A 20,951-nucleotide genomic window follows, 5' to 3' on the forward strand; every position below is an offset into this window, starting at 1 on the left:
GATTAAGGAGTACATGTATATAAATATTCAAAGAAGTGGTAGACTTCGGATGTTGCCAACAGAGCGCTTGGATTATCAGTTATGCACATGTACTGGATATTGGCGCTGGGGTCTGCGTTGCTGTACTGGTACGCTCATGCTCAGTGAGTCTGCGTCAGATTGACACATCTTAGAGGACTTCTGATGTGGTACAGTACATTACAACTCGACGGAATAGAGGAAAATCCAGTGACATCTGCATGACAGAGCACTGCAACACCTAAGCTCGGGCCCATAGTGGGTTTTCTCCTCTCTCCGACCGTAACCACCACCAGCTATCAAGGATAGATCGACAAACTTCCCATGCTCAGCGCCGACTCCGAGCTGGCAAACTTTCTCGGTCGAGTGACTCAAGACCTCCTCGCGGGTCTCAACGAGTGCGACGACGTAGCACCAATGGCGACGCAGCCACAGCAGGCGCCTCAGACAGCGCAGAACCACCGATCCTTCTTGCTCCAGCCTATAGAACTCGGCACGAGCTTACCACACAACGACAAGGAGGACGAAGAGGCCTTCAAAGCGGCACTGGAGTTGCTGGACGAGGCTTACGACTCTGATAGTTGGCTTGGAGGGCCCTTGAGCCAGCCAATCGTGCTCCCGACCACAAGCTTTGACGCGTCCAGCACTTCGGCCTCTGACCCAGAAGAAGCTGTCGTTGAGGAGGCTACAACCAAAAAGACAAAGCGACGGCACCGAGTTACGTCCAAGCAGAAGATCGACAAACTGCGGGAAACGGTCGAAGAGCTCACGAACCAGCTCCAGTCGCTGGGCTCGGGCCAGGCTGGCGCACGAGCATCTCAAACAGGGAGCGAGTGTAATCCCGTGTGGCAAAGTATCGCTTCTCGACAGCTAGAGCGCCGTTTGGAGGCCGAACGAGACAACACCAAGCTGCGCGCCATGCTCAAGCTCCAAGTCCAGGAGGCAAAGAACCTGAGGCGCGTTCTAAAGCGCTGAACGAGGATCGAGGTACGGCTGCATTCTTTATCTATTTGTCAGTCTGTAGTCTTACTCGCTGGGTCTAACGGTGGCCTTGCTGCTTGCAGATGATGGAGAACATGCTCGGTCTGAAAAAGCAAAAGATGCTGGCCATCGACTCGACTGAGGACAGCGTTGATATTCTGCAAGAAATGCTGAGAAGCACGGACGAAATTTACGTCGACGTGGATCGTGAGCTCCAGGCCAGAGGGATGGACCAAGTGCCTTGTCCGGGTAAAACGTGTCGAGCAGACCGTCACGTGAGGAACGATGTCTTTTTGGAAGTCCTGGAGAAGCAGTTGGTACCTTTCCCCGCTAAGAAAACTGAGAGGGCAGTGTGGGGTGCGCTGGGGCAAGTTGGGATGCAAGCGCTGCAGTGTGTTAAGGATATCAACGCCCAGGTTGATTTCTACGCCCAGAACTCGCAGGAGACGGACGATACGATGATGATCAGCTATGCTGCGGCCTCCTCGGGCTTTAGAGGCTCCGAGGTTCAAACGGTTCGCGTTCGGAAGGTGATGCGGAAATATGTGGAAGAGAATCGCACGGTGTTTGTGTGCCGGTTGGAAACGCTGCCTGAGCGCGTGAGGATTAGACTGTCCTGCTGGATCCGAGTTGTCGTGGAGCAAGCCGATGTGTTGGGCGGTCAAGACGAGGATGTGACGCTCGTCGAAAGTCACTACAGTGTCTCTAGGCATGCCTCGCATACTGAGAACTATCCAACCGGTAATGTGGATTTGGCGATCGCTGTGTGGGACGAAACGATCTCCCGTGTTTGTGGAGATATTGAGAGTCTGCTACTGAACGAAGCTTTGAAGACTGAAGAGATGCGTCAAACCTAGGAGTCAGTAACGAAAATGTGTTGGCTTCCTTGCTTGTAATCCTAGAATTCGTAAATGTAAATGTATATATAATCGATAATGCACTCGCTACTTTAGTACAGTAAATCACGGGTTCACTGCAACGTACGGGTAGCAACACTGCAACGTACGGGTAGACTCTTAAAGATTTAATCATAGGGGTGACACCCCCACTCTGTGCCACATAAAGTATGTTATTGACAAGAAAAGGAAAAACAAAATTTATTCATCGCATACAAGTGGCGCATTCTAGCCGACACATCGGGAACCCGGAAGCGGGCACTGCGGTCTCGGGGGCCGGTTGGAATCAAGCCGGCCTTGATGAAGCCGTTGGTAATCACCGTGGCAGGTACCACGTCCCAGGCTTCGGCTACAAGGCGTGACATCAGGGCTCGCTTCTCGCGCGCGGTCGCCGAAAACGGATGCTCGAGATGATACTGCAGGTACGCATTCCTTAAAAACGTAGCACAGAGTAAGTAAATGACAGCATCAGTATAATTAAGAATAAGAGTACGTACGTAATGTGGTTCTTGAAAGCCTTCATCACGGAGACGTCCATGGGCTGACATATGCCAGTCATCCCCGGAGGCACGAACTCGACCTGCGTGCAGCATTCTTGTTGCAAGGCGTACCGGACCGACGCCATCTTGTGGGTCCTTAAGCTGTCCACAACTTCCAAACCTATAGTGAAACCAAGTCAAATTAGTAAATGTCAATACAGGAAGCATACCAAAACACGTACCCTTTCAATCCAGTCCAGCATGACCAGTACGCGTTCGTCTGCACGGTATGCTCGACGGACGCCGCTCCAAAAGCAGGGTTGAACACCTCTTGGGATACGGGTCCGCCGGGCACACCTGCAAAAACAACAAACGGAGGCAGCTTCTCGCCCGTGGCCGACGCAGCAAGGAACACGGACACTCGGAAGCCGTTTATCGCGCTTCCTACAGGTATGTTCAAAATGGTAGCAAAGCGTCATAACGTACTGAAAATGACATCCTTACCTTGCACGACGTCGACAAAGTCAACCGTGGTGCGTCCATTCATGTCAATATAGACAGTCGTTTGGTCCATGTTGTACACTGACGCATACGTGTCGGGACCATTGACGTGAGCCAGAATCCCATCCTCCTCTCCGGTACGCAGGATAGAGTGCGAAAACACATTCGCAACTTCCTGTAAACATACATAAGTAGTCAAATAGTTAGATAACAGTAATCACCTTCAATTGAACAAAACCGTAGCTTACCTCCATATCCGACCGTTTTTTACGGCCCTGGTGAGTAATCCGCCGCACCGTGCGCTCGAGGAAACGGCGGATGAACATCAAACTAGCCGCCCGGGACCGTGACGCGAAGAGGGCGGGAGCGAACTTCGAGTGCATAAGCAGTAGGCAGTTGGTAGACACACAAAGATATTTATTTTTGCGCATGATGACAATCCACTCGAGTAGCCTACATACGTTTAACGACATCAGAATTAAATTAGAAAAGTTCAAAAGGCATACACGTTTTGAGAACCATACCTCTGCTTGAGCTCAGGCTGCTGCACGTATACGTGAGCACGCGCATTGGGGCCGGCAAAGCACTGACTGGGGCTCGATTCAGCGATACGACTGGCGACCTTCTTCCAGCGATGAAGCGTCGACCGGTCGACCCCAACAGCAGACGCAACTGCCACTACAGTCGCACTTGTCGCCTTAAGCAGCTTGAGTGCCTACAGATACAGCAAATATTAGCACAGCAGTAGGTGCAGAACCTTAAAGTAAATACATACTTGTAGCTTTTTCTTGTTGGTGTTCCTTTGGCTTCTGGGCATGTTGCGCGCGAAAAGTAAAATAGCGGATGTCATTTGCGCGGACGGAGGAGGGGTTGTTGGTTCAGGGAGCGAGTTGACTTTTTACGGGTAAAAACCATGAAAAAGTAATAGACAAGGACGTGTTACCCCTGTTGCAATGAACCCGTGGTTTACGGTACCAGTAGACGCCAATATCTTCGGGCAAATTCGGAATTCAATCTACAACACTACAAGGTCGTCTTCGACTTGGCTGAGAACACCAGTGATATAAACGCTGGTGATGGTACCGGTGCTAATTGCCATGGTAAGGGAGAACTGTGGCCCGCGTGATTCAAGAGCGTGGCCCTTGCGGGCCACACCCACGAATATCGCGCGTGCCGCAGTTCACTTTCTGAAGCTGGTGCATGGTTGACGTGCATTTCCTGCCTCAGTCTGTAGTTACCGTTGAACCTGTTCGGTCGACATCCTTCCGGCTGGTGTAGCACGAAGGTTGCGCCAGGCTACGCTTACGCGTCCAATTAATCCGTTGGGATCTGTCCACCCCCTCATTTACCGGGTGTTCCCAGTATAAATAATACTAGTAATGGAGCGCCTCAGTCGCATTGCTCCGTTGAGTTGCTTAGGGGGCCGACACCCTGCAGTGGAATCTCCACTTCAGGCCAACGTTCCCACCCTCTAATTGATCCAATAACTCTTATCAATCACCATGACCATTTTTTGTAGTGTAGAGAAGCAAACTTAGGGCTAAGGGCGTGTTCGCGACCGTTGTAATTTAGATTCTCAGTTTTCAACCGATGCAGGTCATCAAACCAATAAGCAATTAGCAACACTGGTGGAGCTGCATGATGAAGTCTTCATTATCAGCAAATATTATCTGTCGCGAGATCAATTACACACCAGCAGCAAGAGAGCACTAAATTAGTGCCACTAATGATGCTGGACTATATCCCGCGAAACCCCTAGATCACGGTTTACCGCAAGGGTGAACTGCAGCACCAGTGGTTTAAGATCAATTAGTGGTAGCCGACAGCCCAAAGCAAATACATGTAGCAAGGGATAGTGGTTGTTAATAGCTATAACATTCAGTTTCGATTTTCCAGCGTACTCATCAATACAGCATCTCGGCTCCCGATGCCCGCCGTACTTCCTATCTAGTGCTACCATATCACTTATACCATATCACCTTACACAATTTAAAAATATTACACTATCGCAAGATTATCTATCCTATCGGCAGCAAGTGGTTGCGAGGAGCATAGCCAAAGCAAACCTGCGCGGGTGCCCGTGAAGCATATCCGCGTAGGAGGGCCCAGCGACCAGCAGGGCAGTGAACGAACCCGTCGTTGCGGCTTGGAGCTAGTTGCGTAGTGCGGGGTGTGGGGCGTGGGCCCCCAAGATATAAGGAGACCATCTGCGTCACTGCCTGCAGCTATTTGTAGGCTACAGGCTGTAGCTTCACAGAGTATTGGGCATGGTGAGCTTTGCGGAGCACGTATCCATGCAAGCAAGTTGAAGTGCACTCTCTTTTAGCCTTGCCAGCACTAACTCACTCGTAGTAATGGATGCAAGCGCTGACTTGGCGCTCTAAATCAGAGTGAAGCCGAGGACTAGGTGGCGTTTTTTTTGCGCTCGGTGCGATCTAAAGTGTAGCAATTTATCTAAACCCCCGATTCGCTTCACACTGCCTGTTTGATTAGCGTTTATCGTCGAGGCTAAATCGTGTCCCCCCACTTTAATGGCATCGACCCCTTCTCAGAAGGGGTCACTCCTGTTTTTACGCAGTGAGGCGCTTCAATGGATCTAGAGAGGGTTCTTCAACCAAGGTTTTCTGCGCAATTTTTGTCCCCGGGGAAGCGATTCTAGATGTAAACCCGAACCGTTCATGTCTCAGATTAAGAGAGGTAAGCAAAGAGAGGTAAGAAATAGAGTAAAGAGGCGTGATAGATGATTATAAGTGGGGACTTCGTCCCCAACTATGTAATGCGAGGTCCCCATGTTCACGGTTTATACTTTTTTTCACAGTAAGTAATATAACGTCGCAGGTGAAATCTATACACTCTATGAGAGTTAATCGTTCCACAACAACATTATTTTAAGACAAGCGTATTAATTCATACTACGTAGTAAAGTTCAAGCAACTAACTTACTTTTCTTTTGAAAAATAAAGTGGGACGCAGTCATAGCTTTCAGCACTTTGAATGCGTCCCAGTAGCAGTTCGTTTCTTAACACGATCCAGCCGGCTCTCACGATTGATGCACAAACGATTGATGAACGAAGGCGTGATGAACAAAAGGTTGACAACCAACGCCGCCCCGCTCCCCGCACACACCCGAAACGCGGGCTTGCCGCCTACAAGGCGGGCGAGGGCTGGATGCTGGTGGCTGCACATTAAGGCATGCCACCCACCACTGCACGCCGCCTCGTCGCCAACGGCCGAGTGGAGTCGCTACTGCGCGGGGGAGCGAGAGCGCAATGCGTCAAGTGTACTCCCGAGATCGAGGCGGCGCTCGAGGGGTACATTGACGAGATCTGCACCTACACTCTCGCCCAGCTGCAAGAGATGGTCTGGCTGGACTTCCGCGTGAGCCTGAGCACGTCCACAATCAGCGATAAGCTGGCTAAACCCTACGGGAAAGGGGCACGCCGTGCAAGAACGTCTGGATCGTCGCCGCGGAGTACTTCCGTATCTTCCGTCACGGCTTCCGCGCCCCAACAGGGACAAGTGTACTCGACCTCGACTTCTTCAACGCTGCAATCGCCAGCGATGTCAATTTCGGCACCGGCACTGGCTTAGACGCCCTGGTCAACCATTGGAGCACCTTGACGCAATTCTTCCCGGATATCCGCCTGGAAAGGAAGAATCTCAAGCCAATTTCGGGAGACTCTGTCCTTGCGACCACTACCACGAGCTTTACGATCTCGGACGCGGCTTTTGGGAATGCATTCCCTCATTTAAGCAACGGAAACAAAAGGGGCTGCTGCTCGAGGATTGCAGCCAACATGTTACGCCAAAAGCTGGTTCTGCATGGTTCGGTGCGTTTTCACTGGGACCAATCGGCTCATTGCGTTGCGGGTGTACACAGTCAAGCAGACCTCTTGACACCTTTGCTCGAATTGCTGAGAAACCTGGAGGATGTTGCGTTAGTTTTTGCGTACGCTTACGTCACGCCTGAGTGCAACGTGGTATTATGCAGCTAGAACTTCTTCATCACCTGAGAACACAGTTGAATACACGTTGCCGTCACAAACAACGCACTTACAAAGGTTTAATCTTAAAAAAATCTTCACGATTTCTACCATTATAATTTTTAGTAAGTATAATAAGTTTCAACAATATTGAGTAGACGGGAATTGCCGAAAGCCCAGTCAGTTCTGGCTCGCGTCTGTAGAATAACGTTATCCGACGAGTGTAGGGAAGAGTACAGTACTTCTTAAAGGCCTGACCATGTGCTAATCGGGATGGAACGACCCATCATAATCCTCAGGCGTTCGAGGTCGAATCGGCCTGCTATTAGCATGACTTGCATGTTCAGAGGTATATTACCGCGTGTTTGGATATCTCCTCTGAGCGTCATTGATTGTCAGGCCTCCTTAAACATGGGATTTTCACGGATTTTCCCAGATTTCCCATTTTAAAATCTCAAATACTCCCGTGAAAAACAGAAGATTTTATGCTACGGAATTGTATACGATTAGCTTTTGGCGTCGGAGCGCAACGAAAAGAACGCTTTATAAATGCTGAAAGCGCTCGAATAATGGTCCAACACAGCCATGGGACGATAGGAACCGTCTAAAGGGTTCATTTACCTTATTTTGAGTCAGGTATCTTTGTAAGCTTGAGATTCCAGGACAGGGTGGGGAAATCAAGGGTGGGGGTGGACTTTTGAGGTTGCAAATTCACTAATAGAATGCTTGCTACGGCCCATTGTTGCTTGGATAATGAGACCTTTGCCACGGGCTACGTAAGTATTGTTGTTAGATCACGGCAATCTTTGCGTATCAGGTCTCTTTTTTAGTAGATGTAAGGAAAACATATTCAATCAGCGGAACTGTCAACGGTAATTAAACGTGGGCGCTTTTCAATATTGAGATTGTTCCGCATAGACAACGAACATCACGACAGCACTGATTGTGATGCACCTTAATGTTACTACTTGGGGTTCTTATGATGACATTTAATGGCTCTGAAGCACCAGTATCAACATCGGAAATAAGTGGGTGAATCATTTGACTTGAGTAAAGTATGCGTCCCATAACTCCCATATTCAAATCCAGAATTCTCCCTTGATAAAGGACTTTACGGGAAAACTGGGAACTCCCATCTTTAAGGAGGGCTGACAATCAAAGAGAGCAATGGCACCACCTGATAGCCATCCGTACCACTCGTACATCGAAACACAATCGAGTCGCAGGCTACACTTTTCTCACCCCAGACCCATCACTACCGATTTCACCAAGAATACCACAAGCCAAGGATGACAGACGAGTTCGACGCGGAGCTGGACTACATCGCAAACTACGAAATGCTGACGAACGTCCTACCCGATGTCGACGACGAGACCACTACTCCTACCGGTGGATCTGAGAGAACTCTTTCGGGTTGTGACGAGAATTTTAGCTTCGATTTTGCGACGACTGAGGCTCAAGACCTATTTGATACCAGCACCGGACCTCGTCTTGACTCGAACAAGTCCGTTGCAAAGACGAACACGATCTCATCCCAGTTGCGCTCTATGAAGAGGCGGGCACCACAACCGCGCCGCGTATCCCGAAGGAAGGTGATCGCAGAGCTACGAATCGAGGTAGATGAACTGTCCCGGACCCAGAAGGAGCTCAAGACATCGCATTTGAGCCCAATTTCTCAGGATTTACAGTCGCCTACTGGGCAGCACCGACTGATGCGGCACGTTCAGGAGAAACTCTGGAAAGGGATCGCCTCCAGACAGCTCACTCTGCGTCAAAAAGCTGAAAAGGAAAACGCAACACTTAGTCGTCTTCTACGAGAGCAAGCTAAGGAGCGGGAGAACATCAAACGCTTATTCAAGCATCGGTGTAACGACGAGGTGAGTCGATTCTTCTGTTTATCCAGTCTGCCGATATATATTCTAACCCTCTTTTTTGATCAGATGTTGGAACGAGTTCCTTTCTCCAAGCGGTCGACTCTTTGTGTGCCTAACCCACTTAGCTCCGGTGACAAGACGTTCATGAAACTATTATCAGAGACGGATTGCATGCGTCAAGATATTGCGGCGATAGTCAACAAAGCAGAGATGGACCAGATTTTCAGCCCAGGACGGACGAGGAAAATCCGCTCCGACGTAGTCACCGGGACATTCATCGAATTCAAGGACAGAAACCGTGTAGCATTTGGCCTTTCATCGACTGAGAGGGCTATGTGGAAGGCTTTAAACGCTCCTAAAGATCAGATGGGGACCACGTCGGCGCCAAGGTACGGTTTATTGTGACGATCAACATTTTTTATTATTTACTAACGCTTTTTTTACTTATATATCTAACTCTGCTCGGAGAATATCCACAACTCCGGTGACATCGCGACTAGCAATGTGGGATACACTTGCTTAGTTGGAGAAACTAGCGCGTACGTGGAGGAAAAGCGAGTAAGCCGAAAGAACGTCCGTGACAGTGACGTGCTGTTCGTTTCTCGAGCCTTGTCCATGTCGTTTACGAGAGATGGTGGGTCTATCGGTCTGGAATTCGAAGAGCGGTGTAATGGTCTAAGTCTACGTGGACAAGCGCCCGTCTCGACATCGATCTCGTCAGCGGTTCCCGTGTCGACGCAGTACCAATCGAAGCTCGCCTCCAGATGTGTCACTCTACTCCAGAGACGTGGACCAGTCTCCGTTCAACTCCGCTCCAAGTCACTACTTGTGCTCGGCGCATCTCTGCTTGTACCAGGCTTCAACATGGCTTTCGTGTTGCATTAGCAGTGTCTCCCCCTGGAGACGCCCCTCAGAGCTAGCTACCGGTACTTGTTGCTACTCGCTAACCTCAATTCAATGGCATTCTGTCTTTTGCTCAGTGGTTCACTCCAAGCGGAGAATCACTGGCGTCAGGGCGCCCCACAAGCGTCATTGAGACGTATCTGGAGGTAAAACGATCGGACGCAAAAAAAACAGGCGGGCCGTAAATTCCGGCACAAGTCCTTCGTGGATATCGCCGCCAAAGGCTGGGACTGCAACCTCTCGCTGCTGAGTCAGAGAATCGAACACTTTCTGTTTGATGAAGCAAACGCACAAATGGCGAGCTAGAAATAAGAAAATGTACTTGAGCCCGTGTCGTTTTAGCACGCTTTTGCCTACGGATTCACTATCACTGGCATGTGAAATGCCATGTTAGTACAGTTAGTTGATGCTCACGAAACCTCAGCATACCGACACAGTACGTGTAATACCGGTAACGCGGTCACCACGTAGTGGCAGCCTTGAAATTGCCAGCGCCAGAAGGCAGAGCAGTTTGTCCCCAAAACTACCGGTAACTTTATCACCATCACTCATTCCTGAATTCTCCCTGCTTGACGTCAAACAACCTCAAGATGCACTCTGCCTCAAGTCTCATGAGCGACTCTGCACCAGTCCCGCTGCGTCGAACCCACTCGCTCGAGTTCGACCACAGCCCCGAGAGCGAGCCTTACGACACCGCCGATGAGGAGTTCGACGTCCATGCCGCGGCCCAGATGATCGACTCGTTCGACTTAGACGCGTTCTAGACGCGTTCTTAGACGGAGGTGCTGGCCCGGTTTCAAGCTCAGATAATGGAAGCAGCACAAATTGGGTGCCAGAACGGAATCAATGCCCGGCATCGGGTAGCAGCTCCGAAGTGATGGAAGCGAGGCTCACTGCTAGTGGCTCCGTGTCAAATGACTCGACAATGGACGGAAAAGGCTGCAACCCCAGGTAGCTCAGGTAAGTAATCCCGACGGAGAACTCGCAAGGAGAAGATCCTAATGCTTCGGGAGTCCGTCAAGACTCTGGAAGGTCGACTCGAAGTATCCACTTTTCCGCATTTCTAGACGGCTCGGGGCTTCCTTTCAGTTCGGAATTCCGCGAGCCAGGACACTTGGACGCCGGCTTCAAGGTGTGAGAGAAGGTCATCGCGCCCATTCATCCCAAGATTGAAAGCGTCCTCTTCGATGAGCAGTGTGCATTAAAAAGCGATCGACTTGAGGTTTAAGGCAAAGTTGAGGCACACATTTAGGAGCTATACATGCACATTGCATGGACTGATCGCCATATTATCGATCCCCAGGCTGAGAAGCGAAGTCGAAAGTGAGGAACTTCTCCTTTAATTCGAAGGGAAACTTTCGGAGAAGTCCGTTAAAAAGAGTTATGCATCACGCTTAAGTCACGTTGCTCTGCAGACAGCAATGTTCTCTTCCCCCTCTGGCTGAAGAGCGTGATCCCATGCGTTGACTGCCAGGTCCGTGAACCTGGGCTCGCGCCTCGATCACCTCATCTTGGTATCGAGTGACCCACAGAAACCGTCGATGACGGTAGTCTTTTGGGCGGCGGGCAACAACAACGAGTGATTTCTGGAGCGATAGCCCAAATTGGAGCACATCCGACTGTTCCATTCGCGAAGGCAAAGCCCGGCAGAATCTATACATCCAGCACGTATGGCTTCCATACATCTGCACTGCCTCGTGAATACCTACCTCCTCGTATCGATGACGGCGTCATCACACTTCCAGGTGGATCGGAAGAACCATTTCCGTTTGCGGTGATGATTTCGGCTGTGAGTTTGCCACGCTCGAGGCTCAAGACCTCTTTGAAGACTTAGATACAGCATCAGACCCCGACTTGACTTGAATAAGTCTCGAACAGTCGAAGGCTACCTCGCCCAGGAGAAAGTGCACAAAGGATCAAGCGCCGCGGCATCGGTGCGTGTAGCGAAGGAGGGCTATCGCAGACCTCCAATTCAGGGTTGATGAACTATCCGCGACCGTAAAGGAGCTCAAGCAACCGCTTTCAAGCGCAATTTTCTTCGGTTGCCTGCTCGCAGCACGAGGAACTGTGGAAGAGCATCGCTGACTGACAGCTTATCCTACTCTGCGTCAAGACGCTGAACAAGAAAACGCAAGTCTCTATCATCTTCTACGAAAGCAAACCGAGGCACGGGAGAACATCAAACGCTTAGTATAGGTACGCTGACGCTGGTTGATTCTGTTTATTGATCCTGCCAATATATACTGAGTATATTTTAATCGCCTGAGCAGTGTTGGAACAAGTTCCTTTCTCCAAGCGTTCAATTTTTTTGTGATTAACCCACTCGAAACTGCTGGTAAGACATTCATGAAATGAATGAAACTTTCAGGTAAAAGGGATGCTACGTCTCACGATGTTGCCGCCATGATCAACAAAATGGACGGGCTGAATCACCAGCTCAGGACGGACGAGCGAAATTCGCCCCAACGGAGTCACCCGGACATTCATCGAGTTCAAGGACAAAATCCGTGTCCCTTTCGGTCTTCCGGCGACTATCGGGAAGGTTTTAGATGCTCCCAAAGCCACAGGAGACACTAGCACGTACATGAAGGAGAAGCAAGAACGTTTGTGGGAGTGATGTGCTGTTCGCATCTCGAGCCTTGACCGAGTCGTTCACGAAAGGTGGTGGGCCCATCCAAAAACTCACATTTCACAATAAATATACCATATTCATACGCTGACACGGCGTCACCAAGAGTTGATTTCTGCCATACTATGTAGTATTATCGTAACTTGTACTTGAACTTACTTGTAAACGTTAGTGCGCCTTACGCTTTAGGGGAAAAGTGGTCTACACTCTCCAAGCGTGGTCCACACCACTAGTATTATCGTAAGTTTACGCAAAATACGCAAAGGCATCGTAAGCATCAACTGGTGCCACTAGAGGATTGGGCTGGTAGTGCGCCTGAATATGCAATTTCGTCGAAGCAAACCAAAATTGTTCGGTTAAATGAACAGAAACTTGCCAACATTTGATACGCATCTGCTGCGCCTGCTTTGCAGCCGCAGCATCTGCGGCGCCAGTGCTATTCACGGCGCGCCCCGGAAGTGATGCAGATGTGCAGAGCGATGTAGTGCAGCGGGTTGTTCTTAAACGGCGCCCGGAAGTGATGCAGATGTGCAGAGCGATGTAGTGCAGCGGGTTGTTCTTAAACGGCGGTGGAGCTGCTCCTCCGTGATCTCCTCGCCGAACTCGAGCGCCACATGCAGGTGCGCCATACGGCCCTCCGTCTTCTCCACGAGACTGGAAGCCGACACCTGGCGGTTGACCGCGTCCATGAGCGTTGAGCTGCGTACGTATGATCAATAGTAAAAATGCATGACGGTTTACAGATTCATGCTATTTCTTCGCGTATTCTCAATATATTTTCGCATTGAATGATGTAGACTAGATATTGATCGACCATCAGCACAACCATTTTTTTTTCATTTTGCCACAAAATAAATTTCTCCGAGTAATCCTAAGAAAAGTTGTATGTAAATTTCCGCATGAATGATGCAGACTAGATATTGATCGACCAACAGCACAACCATTCAGCCACAAAATTAATTTCTCCGAGTAATCCTAAGAAAAGTTGTATGAAAACGCGATGAAAATGATGAGTGATCTGGACTACAGAGCGCTCCTACGACCACCGAGACGTCGTCCTCCGAGCTGAGGTCGACGTCGTCTCCGCCCGCAATGAGCTCCCTATCTTCCTCCTCGATCGTGTCCAGGCCTTGGAGCCCGGTCTGTGGGAGGTCGTAGCCGGCAATGAAGTCGAGCGTGGCCTGCAGCGACTCCATCTCGTCTCCAAGTGCGCACGCCATAACGTCCAATTCAGTTGGTTGAGTCGTGATCGGAGAATAACGTCGTTATGTAGTCAACGGGCCTCGACTCAACTCAGAACAGGAGAGGAGGGGGAGAAGACCATGGCAGAGCAGAGCAGATCCCGTTCCCTGATCACTGCTTTCGGCGCTTCAACCCAATGAGCTCAAGCGTCTACAATACACAGCAACACGGATGAGTGGGAGTCCTCGGGCTTATGACAAGTACAACAGCCAGCGTCGTATCACCTCTGAGTCGTTGCGTCGACTGAGCATCCGCTTGAGGTTCTTGGTCTGGCGCACGCACGTCTCCACCAGCGTCCGCAGCTGAGCGTTGGCCTGCTCGGCCTGTTGCCGCAACAGGAGCTGCCTCGCAGCGACCTGCTGCCACAGCGACTCGGGCTGCGAGAGGATGGACCTCACGTGCTCTTCTTCTGCCTCCGCGGGGGAGTTGGGGGCCGACGACGCCTGCAGTTTGTCAAGCTGCTCGAGAGCTCCGCCACCGTGTCGCGCAGCTCGCTGATCTCCTCCTTCTTCGACACACGGTGGCGACGTCGAGGTGTCGGTGTTGCAGTGCTAGCAGTCTTTTGGTCACCTTTATGAGGGACTGGAGTAGGAAGCGACGGCCGCACCGACAGGCTTATTGCGTCTTGCATACCCGAGTCCGTTGTCGCGTCGAACAGCTCGTTCTCGCCCTTGATTTCGTCCAGGAGCTCTTCGGCTGCATGGAAGCCTGTGTCGAAAGCAGCGGCGTCGGTGTCCTCTTCTGGGATCTCGAGCGAGTGCGAGTGGGTGAACGCGTGTGCGTGCCGCTGCTCCGGCACCTCGAGCGAGTGCGATTTGTTGAGTTTGTGCGAGTGCTCGAAGGCGAGCGTGAGGTCCACGGCGTCGGGTGTGCCAGCCGAGGACAGTTCGTACTGCGAGATGAAGTTGAGCGCCGCCTCGAGCGTCTCCAGTTCGTCTTGAGGCATTTTCTTGGAGATCAAACGACCCGAAGTGAATTGGGAAATGACAATCACTCGAGGGATTGCATGCGGGTGGTCGATGTTCTCCATAATTGCCATGAGTAGGTGCAGGTGTTCAGGTGTTTGGAGAGCGGACGATTACTCTAGTAAAACTGTAGGCTTCTTGGCACAATCAAAAAATCGAGGTAACCTGCTATAATGTATAGGACTGTCGCAACATTTTTCACTTGATTCGTGAGTACAACCAGCTTAAATTAAACATTTAGATAGTTAAATACTTCAATTACAAAATGATTTTTGTCACAAAGCATCGTAATATAGAGTTTCCATGAAACTGCATCATCAAGAATTAAGGGTTAGAATTGTTGTCGCGACGAGGACTTGCACTCAACTCACCCGATGGATCTTCTCAACGTGTGGCTGAAGCGGGTGTTTACGGACGTGTTCGCCGCCACAGCGTTGACTGTTCCGTCTGCTCTCCTCTACGAGCAGCCAAACCTACACTTGGCCTACGCTTTTGCGTGGGACTTCAACACACAGCCAGTTAGCTTTTTGTTGTCCGAAAGTGAATAATCATCCTCACTTCGTTTGCTAGAAGTAATACATGTACATTCCTCTTCTCTAAGGCTGACGTGATTGAATTAGATTTGTTGCACCAAACCTCTGCGCTTTCTATTGTAGAATCGCAGCCTGGCAGTCAGGAGAAGAGCTCGACTTATCACACGACTCGTCGATCGCTAAGCTCTCGACTTGGTGCGCGATTCGAGTAATAGCTTCGTCCCACGCAGCGATGCCAATATCCAGGTTGGGTGAAGTGCGAATAGCCCCGGCACCGGGCAGGCCTTGGTCATAGCGTGTGGCGCTGAAGTGGCTCTCAATCCGAGTCACGGCATTTTCCACTCCTGACTGAGAGCACTCTTCTCGGAGGACGATGCGCAGCGTCGTCCGGGTGTGGAACCCTGAGTTCTTGCCAGCGTTGAAGAGCACGGGCTCCATAAGCGCCTTGCAGATGAAAACCACGCGGCCCTTCTCCACATACTTCTGGATCACCTTTCGAAACTGAGCCCCTCTGACGTCCCCCAAGCTGTCCGTCTCGGCGAAGACGCTGGTCTTGATGGTGTTGCTCGACTCCTCGATGTACTGAGAGTGAAATTGGACACGGTCCGCCAAGTCTCCAATGGAAAGCAAACCGTGGAAGCCCACCTGGCGCAATGTCTTGTGCATCGCCTTCTCCGTCGTCTGAAGATCGAATGGCATAGATGGCGTTGCATGAGCTCGAGGAATAATCCGGCCGTCACATTGCGTTTCGCTTCACGGTGTCGACCAGGACACGGCAGATTGTACAGACCCCTCTCAGAAAAGAGGGCGTCGGTACCGACATAAAGCTCGTCGATGTCTCGCAGCATGTCCTCGAAGACCTCGGAGTTGTCTTCTGGAACACTGTAGTCAATCATCTTGTGGCGCTTCATCCCCAGCATGTCCTCCATCATCTACACCAACAACAACACAGGTTAGAACCGTATTGAGGCATCCGCAGTACATCGTTGAGCACTTACAGCGATCTTCGTCCGGCGCTTGAGCACGCGTTTCAGGTTCCTCGCTTCGTGCAACTGAATCTGCAGCATCTCGCGCAGCTTTGCGTTCTCCGCCTCGGACCGTAGCCGGCGGTCAAGCTGTCTAGCCGCAATCTGCTCCCACATCGACGCTCGCCGTGGAATGAGCTGTCCATCGACGCCCCGGGTCGTCGATCCGCAGCCTGGCTCCCATTGCGGCAGCAGACTCTGCAGCTCCTCGTTGAGGCCTCGAACTGTTTCGCGCAGAGTTTCGAATTGCTGCTTCTGAGAGATCCTGGGGCGTCTTTTTGGCTTCCTGTTGTCGGCCTTGACCTTGGACGATAGGACCGAGTCTTCCGACGACGTGGGGCTTGTCACCTTGGCGGGATCCGGAGAGGCATCGCCGAGTACGGCCAATTGCTGTAATGCTTCCTCAGCCAGACACGCACCGGACGGCTCACGCGTTTGCGTTTCAAAGAGCCCCTCGAACGAGCAGCTCTCTTCGGGAGTGAAGGCCAGGAACTCCTCAGGTCTTGGTGGCAGCACCTCTCTAGCGTCGTGTAGAGCGAGCCCTTCTTCCTCGAGATCGATCTGCGAGAGGAAGGAAAACTCTTCGTTCAGCGCCTCGGTGTCGTGGAGCATGGTCGATCGACTCGAGTTGTGCTCTGACTCAGAGCCTCTGAGCTTTCGGTTCGAGCGGCGGGGCTTCTACGATCGAAACCCTCGACAAGTCGCTGGGACAGTGATGGAAAATCCAGCTCAGGCAGCAGCCGTTCCAGTGCTTTGGCAAATCCTGCATGGTACTGTAGCATTACCCTCGGAGACCTCAACAGGTGCCTTCGACACAGAACACGAGTGCACTACCGGTGTGGCTAATACGACTTGGACGCTGTTCGCGTCGCTCATGTGTATGAGTGGTAGTTACGTGGAATGAGGAATTTCTTAAATGGCGCCGAGGAGGTTCCATCGAGGCGGGCAGCAAGGAAGTTCTATAACCTTTGACTAAGCACTCTTCGTCACATTGACAGAGGTGTCAAAGGCGTTGATGTACATGTATGCATCTGTACAGTAGATTACGCCAAGCATTCCCGTGTCAACATGCTGGCGGGGAACCACACGAAAATCCATCGCCCAAGGCTCACCCAAGTTGCCGATCCAGTACATGTACTGCACACTTACGTGTGCTGTACTGTGCTGCTGAGTCAGCAAACCTTTTGCGGACCTCCACCTCCATCGAAAGCTGCTTACGCCTGCAAGTTGGCACCTTTCGGGTCCATCAACGCCCGTTGGATTTTCTCCTCAGTCATTTCGTGTCTAGATCACCGGTAGCGGCCATAGCGCTAAGGTCTTTTAAGACGTGTTAACACAGCTCAGGCAGGGATAGCAGACAGTTGATCGGAAGGCAGTGCACGGTACGGGAGCAGCACATAGAGGAAGCTCTTCTGCCAGGACGAGAGCACATGGCTGGGACAGCCCCTGATGGCGGCCACCATGGCCGTCTCACAAGTCAAAGTGCAGGCGCGCGCAATAGAACTATGAGCGGGCTGACCCCCACCGCCTTCGGGGGCGAGCCTTCGGGGCTGCAGGACGTCTTGGCCTTCATCGCCGACTTCGAGATGGAACACGGTGCCTCCAGCGCCAACCACGACAGCGACGACTGGATGGAGGACGAGTCGGACAAAGTCCAAGACGTGGAGCTCCCAGAGTCGTTCGTATGTGATGGCGGACGACGCCCCTCGCCTACGGGTGGCATTGGGCCCCATCAAGCGTTGCTGCTGTCCACCAGCATCCCGGGGACTTCGATGAAGAGCACAGAGGACGGAGCTACCAAGACGCCTCGTCGCCATCGCGTCAGTCGCAAGGAGGAGCTCGAGTATTTACGTAAGAAAGTGACGGACATGGAAGATAAGCTCAAGCAGCTCAAGAGTAACGCTGACGGTGGCGGCAGCGGCTCTCCCACTCCAGCGAAACCAGCAACACCCGAGGACGAGAAGGCGGCGATGCAGCTGGAGCAGTCCATTGCGCTCTGGAAGAAGATGGCGCAGAGGCAGAAGAGTCAGCGAGAACTGGTCGAGTTGGAGAACGCCAAGCTGCGCGAGAAGCTCAAGACGCAGGTGCGCATGGCCAAAAGCCTGCAGAGGATACTACGCAAGTGCGAGCGAGCTGCGGAGCAGGTACGTCACGATCAAAGCTTGCGCTCGATTAAAGGTGCAGGTGAGTCTCACCCACGCTGTCGATCTATTGTACACACAGGACACGTCCGACGCGCCGAAGCGCTTCAAGAAGCTTCAGCCCGGCGCATATACTTCGTCAGGGGGCGACTTTGATGAGCTGGTGCAGAGTCTCGAGGCGCTGTACTCTCTGACGAACGAGCGGATAGCGACTTGTCCAATTGCGACGGGCGCGCAGCCGCTGCTCCGCGAGCAGGACGTCAAGTACAACGACTTTACTGGGATGTTTCTCGAGTTCCAGCACAGCAAACTGGTACCGTTCGACATCGCGGCGGTCAACCGTGCAGTGTGGCGGCTTATGAGCGAACCGGGCATCAAGTTCAACACGTACTTCGAGGAGGTACACTACGCTACCGACCAATTTACTACAGGAGCTGGAGTATGATCTGACGCTGTTGTGTATTAGCAGTTTACTGAGGTTCAAGGCGACGTGGTGCTTCGCAAGTTCGGCGTCGAGATCAAGCAGGGCGATCGTCTGGCCCAAATGACCGGAAGGCAGGCCCTCAAACGGTATTTTGAGAACAGTCGGGTCGTGATCGTGCGCAACTCGAACATCGACCGCATGCAGTTAGCTGACGCCGCGACAGGAGGACTCGGATTCCGCGATGTAGGCTGGCTTGTGCTAAAAGACGTGACAGGAATGGTCTCAGCTTCCGGGCCGATGACGCTGATCCAGTCCTACTCGACGTTGACTCCGGACGTGGATCTCGACGCCCAGTGGGAGGTTGGAGCGCTGACGGATTTTGTACTGCAGTCTCGAGAAGAGATGGAGGTTGGTAACGAGAGCGTCGTAGAGAACTTGCTGCTTGAAGAAGCTACTAAACGCACATGAATACGAATTTTGGCTCGATCCACGTTTGTAGCGTATTGTCCCAGTGCAATTTGGCGTGGTGAAGCTCGACAGAAGGCCACGTTCAATGGTTACCGCTTCGGAGTTAGAGGGCAGTGATCAAGCTGTCCAAGACGACCGGGATAGGCACATTCCACATGTAAAAATTATGGCAATTCATGTTGAGGACGCTGTGGTACCTTCAGCAACTGGTAGGCATCGGGTCTTGTCGCGCTACATGTAAGCTTACCCGGTATTAATCTGACAAACCAACTTCTTCACCAGACCGCATTTTGACTCTTCAGGTGTCTGAGGACATGTCGCTTGAACTGCAACACGAACCCGCCGAACTTGACGAGCTGCTGGCGTTTGTCGGCGACTTCAGCCTTGGAAATGGATCCACAGCTCCGAAACCCCAAGCTTCGAGCCCCAGCGAGCCGCTGGAGATGTCGGACGACGCATGGTTCAATGAACTCGGAGAACTATTGAGCGAGGAGACCAGTCCGCCGCTCAAGCTCGTTGGGCTCGACATGCATGAAGCTAAACCCGACAAATGTGCGAAGACGTTGTCAGCAGTCCCAGTCCCAAAACTTGCGAAAAAGGCCCCAGGCCGCACGCGAGTAAGTCGCAAGGAAGAGCTCGAGTACTTGCGCTTGAAGGTGAAAGAGATGGAAGCCAAACTGCGTGATCTCAAGGGGAAATCGGACGGGGATCGGTCACCACCTCCACAGACATCGGATTCACTCGACATTGCCCAGAACTCCATGCACGTCGATCAGTCCCTAGCTCTCTGGAAGTCGTTGGCTGAGCGGCAGAAAAGTCAACGCGAGTTGGTGGAGGTTGAGAACGCCAAACTGCGGGAGAAGCTCAAGACGCAGGTTCGAATGGCGAAGAGTCTCAAGCGAATCCTTTGCAAGCGCACGCGAGATGAAGAACTGGTAAGAGCAACTGACGTGCGTTTGCTTGCGTGTAGACTTTAGACTCCTTACATGATTTTGCGCTCTACTGCGTAGCAGGGCTCCAAGACCCCAAAGCGATCAAGGTCATTGCTGCAGGATGTAACTAGCACCGCAGCTCTGTTCGATGACATGCTGCAGTGCCTCGACGAGCTCTACGTGGAAACAGACAAGCACATCGCCCAAAGTCTCAAGGCTTCGATATCCAGCCCTGTGCTTCGCACCAGAGACGTCAAATACACCGACTCTGCTGGAATGTTCATCGAGTTCCAGGACAGCAAGCTCTGGCCGTTCGATATGGCTACAGTCAGCCGTTTTCTGACCGAAAACCGGCCACAAGTTCAACAAGTACATCGAGGAGGTACGTGCTTTACTGTCTGCTTCTCTGCTGCGAACGTACTAATTTTGTATACTTGTTATTGCTCGGATAGAATGTTGAGATGCGGGGTAACACCATGCTTCGCAAGTTTGGCGTCGAGATCAAGCACGGCAGCAGTGTCGCCGTGCTGTTCGGACGGCAAGTTACGCGTCGATACGTGGAAAGCGACCGTATTGTGCTCGTCCGTCACTCGATCGTCGATGAGATCCAACTGACCGGATCACCGACTGGAGGACTCACGTTTCGTGAGTCTGGATGGATTGTCGTGAAGAATGCCACAGACGTACCGGGCACTGGAGCTGCGACTCTGGTGCAAGCGTGCTCTACCATGTCGCCAGACATCGACCTTGATGCGCAGTGGGAGATCGGAGCGCTGACTAACTTTGTGCTTCAGTCACGCGAAGACGTCGAAGTAGGGAACGACGCGATCATCGAGAACATGATGATCGAGGAGGCGGCTAAGCAGACAGTAGCATAAATTTGAGTGTAGGATTGCTCATGGTGACTATCATTGAATCGAGGTTGATTAGTTTTCCCCGCTCTCGTCTTCACCTTCT

The 20,951-nt window shown here is 51.7% G+C and overlaps 8 protein-coding genes across 8 annotated transcripts; 5 read left to right on the forward strand and 3 right to left on the reverse strand.

Annotated features, from left to right (window-relative positions):
- Nucleotides 1-1,085: 1,085 nt before the first annotated feature.
- On the forward strand, nucleotides 1,086-1,616 carry PHYSODRAFT_465594 (hypothetical protein; the record flags this gene model as incomplete). The annotated part of the gene is made up of 1 exon (XM_009536940.1): nucleotides 1,086-1,616. A coding segment is annotated over one exon (531 nt), but the record flags the coding sequence as incomplete, so codon positions are not given.
- A 452-nt stretch (nucleotides 1,617-2,068) lies between these two features.
- PHYSODRAFT_525729 (hypothetical protein) lies at nucleotides 2,069-2,520 on the reverse strand (the record flags this gene model as incomplete). Its single annotated transcript, XM_009536941.1, has 2 exons — nucleotides 2,069-2,327; nucleotides 2,393-2,520. 2 exons carry the CDS (start codon nucleotides 2,518-2,520, stop codon nucleotides 2,069-2,071), a joined length of 387 nt encoding a protein of 128 aa, XP_009535236.1.
- A 3,801-nt stretch (nucleotides 2,521-6,321) lies between these two features.
- PHYSODRAFT_525320 (hypothetical protein) lies at nucleotides 6,322-6,870 on the forward strand (the record flags this gene model as incomplete). Its single annotated transcript, XM_009536942.1, has 1 exon — nucleotides 6,322-6,870. A coding segment is annotated over one exon (549 nt), but the record flags the coding sequence as incomplete, so codon positions are not given.
- Nucleotides 6,871-8,147: 1,277 nt separating this feature from the next.
- Nucleotides 8,148-9,255, forward strand: PHYSODRAFT_305551 (hypothetical protein; the record flags this gene model as incomplete). Its single annotated transcript, XM_009536943.1, has 3 exons — nucleotides 8,148-8,735; nucleotides 8,799-9,121; nucleotides 9,201-9,255. The coding sequence occupies 3 exons, from the start codon at nucleotides 8,148-8,150 to the stop codon at nucleotides 9,253-9,255; spliced, it is 966 nt and encodes a 321-aa protein (XP_009535238.1).
- Nucleotides 9,256-13,201: 3,946 nt separating this feature from the next.
- On the reverse strand, nucleotides 13,202-13,949 carry PHYSODRAFT_361959 (hypothetical protein). The gene is made up of 2 exons (XM_009536944.1): nucleotides 13,731-13,949; nucleotides 13,202-13,656 (listed from the first exon to the last, which is right to left on the reverse strand). The coding sequence occupies exon 2, from the start codon at nucleotides 13,482-13,484 to the stop codon at nucleotides 13,221-13,223; it is 264 nt and encodes an 87-aa protein (XP_009535239.1). The 5' UTR covers nucleotides 13,485-13,656; nucleotides 13,731-13,949; the 3' UTR covers nucleotides 13,202-13,220.
- A 1,092-nt stretch (nucleotides 13,950-15,041) lies between these two features.
- On the reverse strand, nucleotides 15,042-16,071 carry PHYSODRAFT_564573 (hypothetical protein; the record flags this gene model as incomplete). The annotated part of the gene is made up of 3 exons (XM_009536945.1): nucleotides 15,042-15,618; nucleotides 15,822-15,936; nucleotides 16,003-16,071. 3 exons carry the CDS (start codon nucleotides 16,069-16,071, stop codon nucleotides 15,119-15,121), a joined length of 684 nt encoding a protein of 227 aa, XP_009535240.1. The 3' UTR covers nucleotides 15,042-15,118.
- A 1,451-nt stretch (nucleotides 16,072-17,522) lies between these two features.
- On the forward strand, nucleotides 17,523-20,039 carry PHYSODRAFT_564578 (hypothetical protein; the record flags this gene model as incomplete). The annotated part of the gene is made up of 4 exons (XM_009536946.1): nucleotides 17,523-18,173; nucleotides 18,292-18,570; nucleotides 18,640-18,975; nucleotides 19,662-20,039. Exons 1-4 carry the CDS (start codon nucleotides 17,535-17,537, stop codon nucleotides 20,037-20,039), a joined length of 1,632 nt encoding a protein of 543 aa, XP_009535241.1. The 5' UTR covers nucleotides 17,523-17,534.
- A 431-nt stretch (nucleotides 20,040-20,470) lies between these two features.
- On the forward strand, nucleotides 20,471-20,872 carry PHYSODRAFT_525426 (hypothetical protein; the record flags this gene model as incomplete). The annotated part of the gene is made up of 1 exon (XM_009536947.1): nucleotides 20,471-20,872. The coding sequence occupies one exon, from the start codon at nucleotides 20,471-20,473 to the stop codon at nucleotides 20,870-20,872; it is 402 nt and encodes a 133-aa protein (XP_009535242.1).
- Nucleotides 20,873-20,951: the final 79 nt, after the last annotated feature.

Source organism: Phytophthora sojae (genome assembly GCF_000149755.1).
Source record: "Phytophthora sojae unplaced genomic scaffold PHYSOscaffold_10, whole genome shotgun sequence".
Lineage (NCBI taxonomy): Eukaryota > Oomycota > Peronosporomycetes > Peronosporales > Peronosporaceae > Phytophthora > Phytophthora sojae.

Coding starts and splice junctions, on each gene's coding strand:
- PHYSODRAFT_361959 (XM_009536944.1), bottom strand. CDS start 13,484: ATGGCGTGCGCACTTGGAGACGAGATGGAGTCGCTGCAGGCCACGCTC.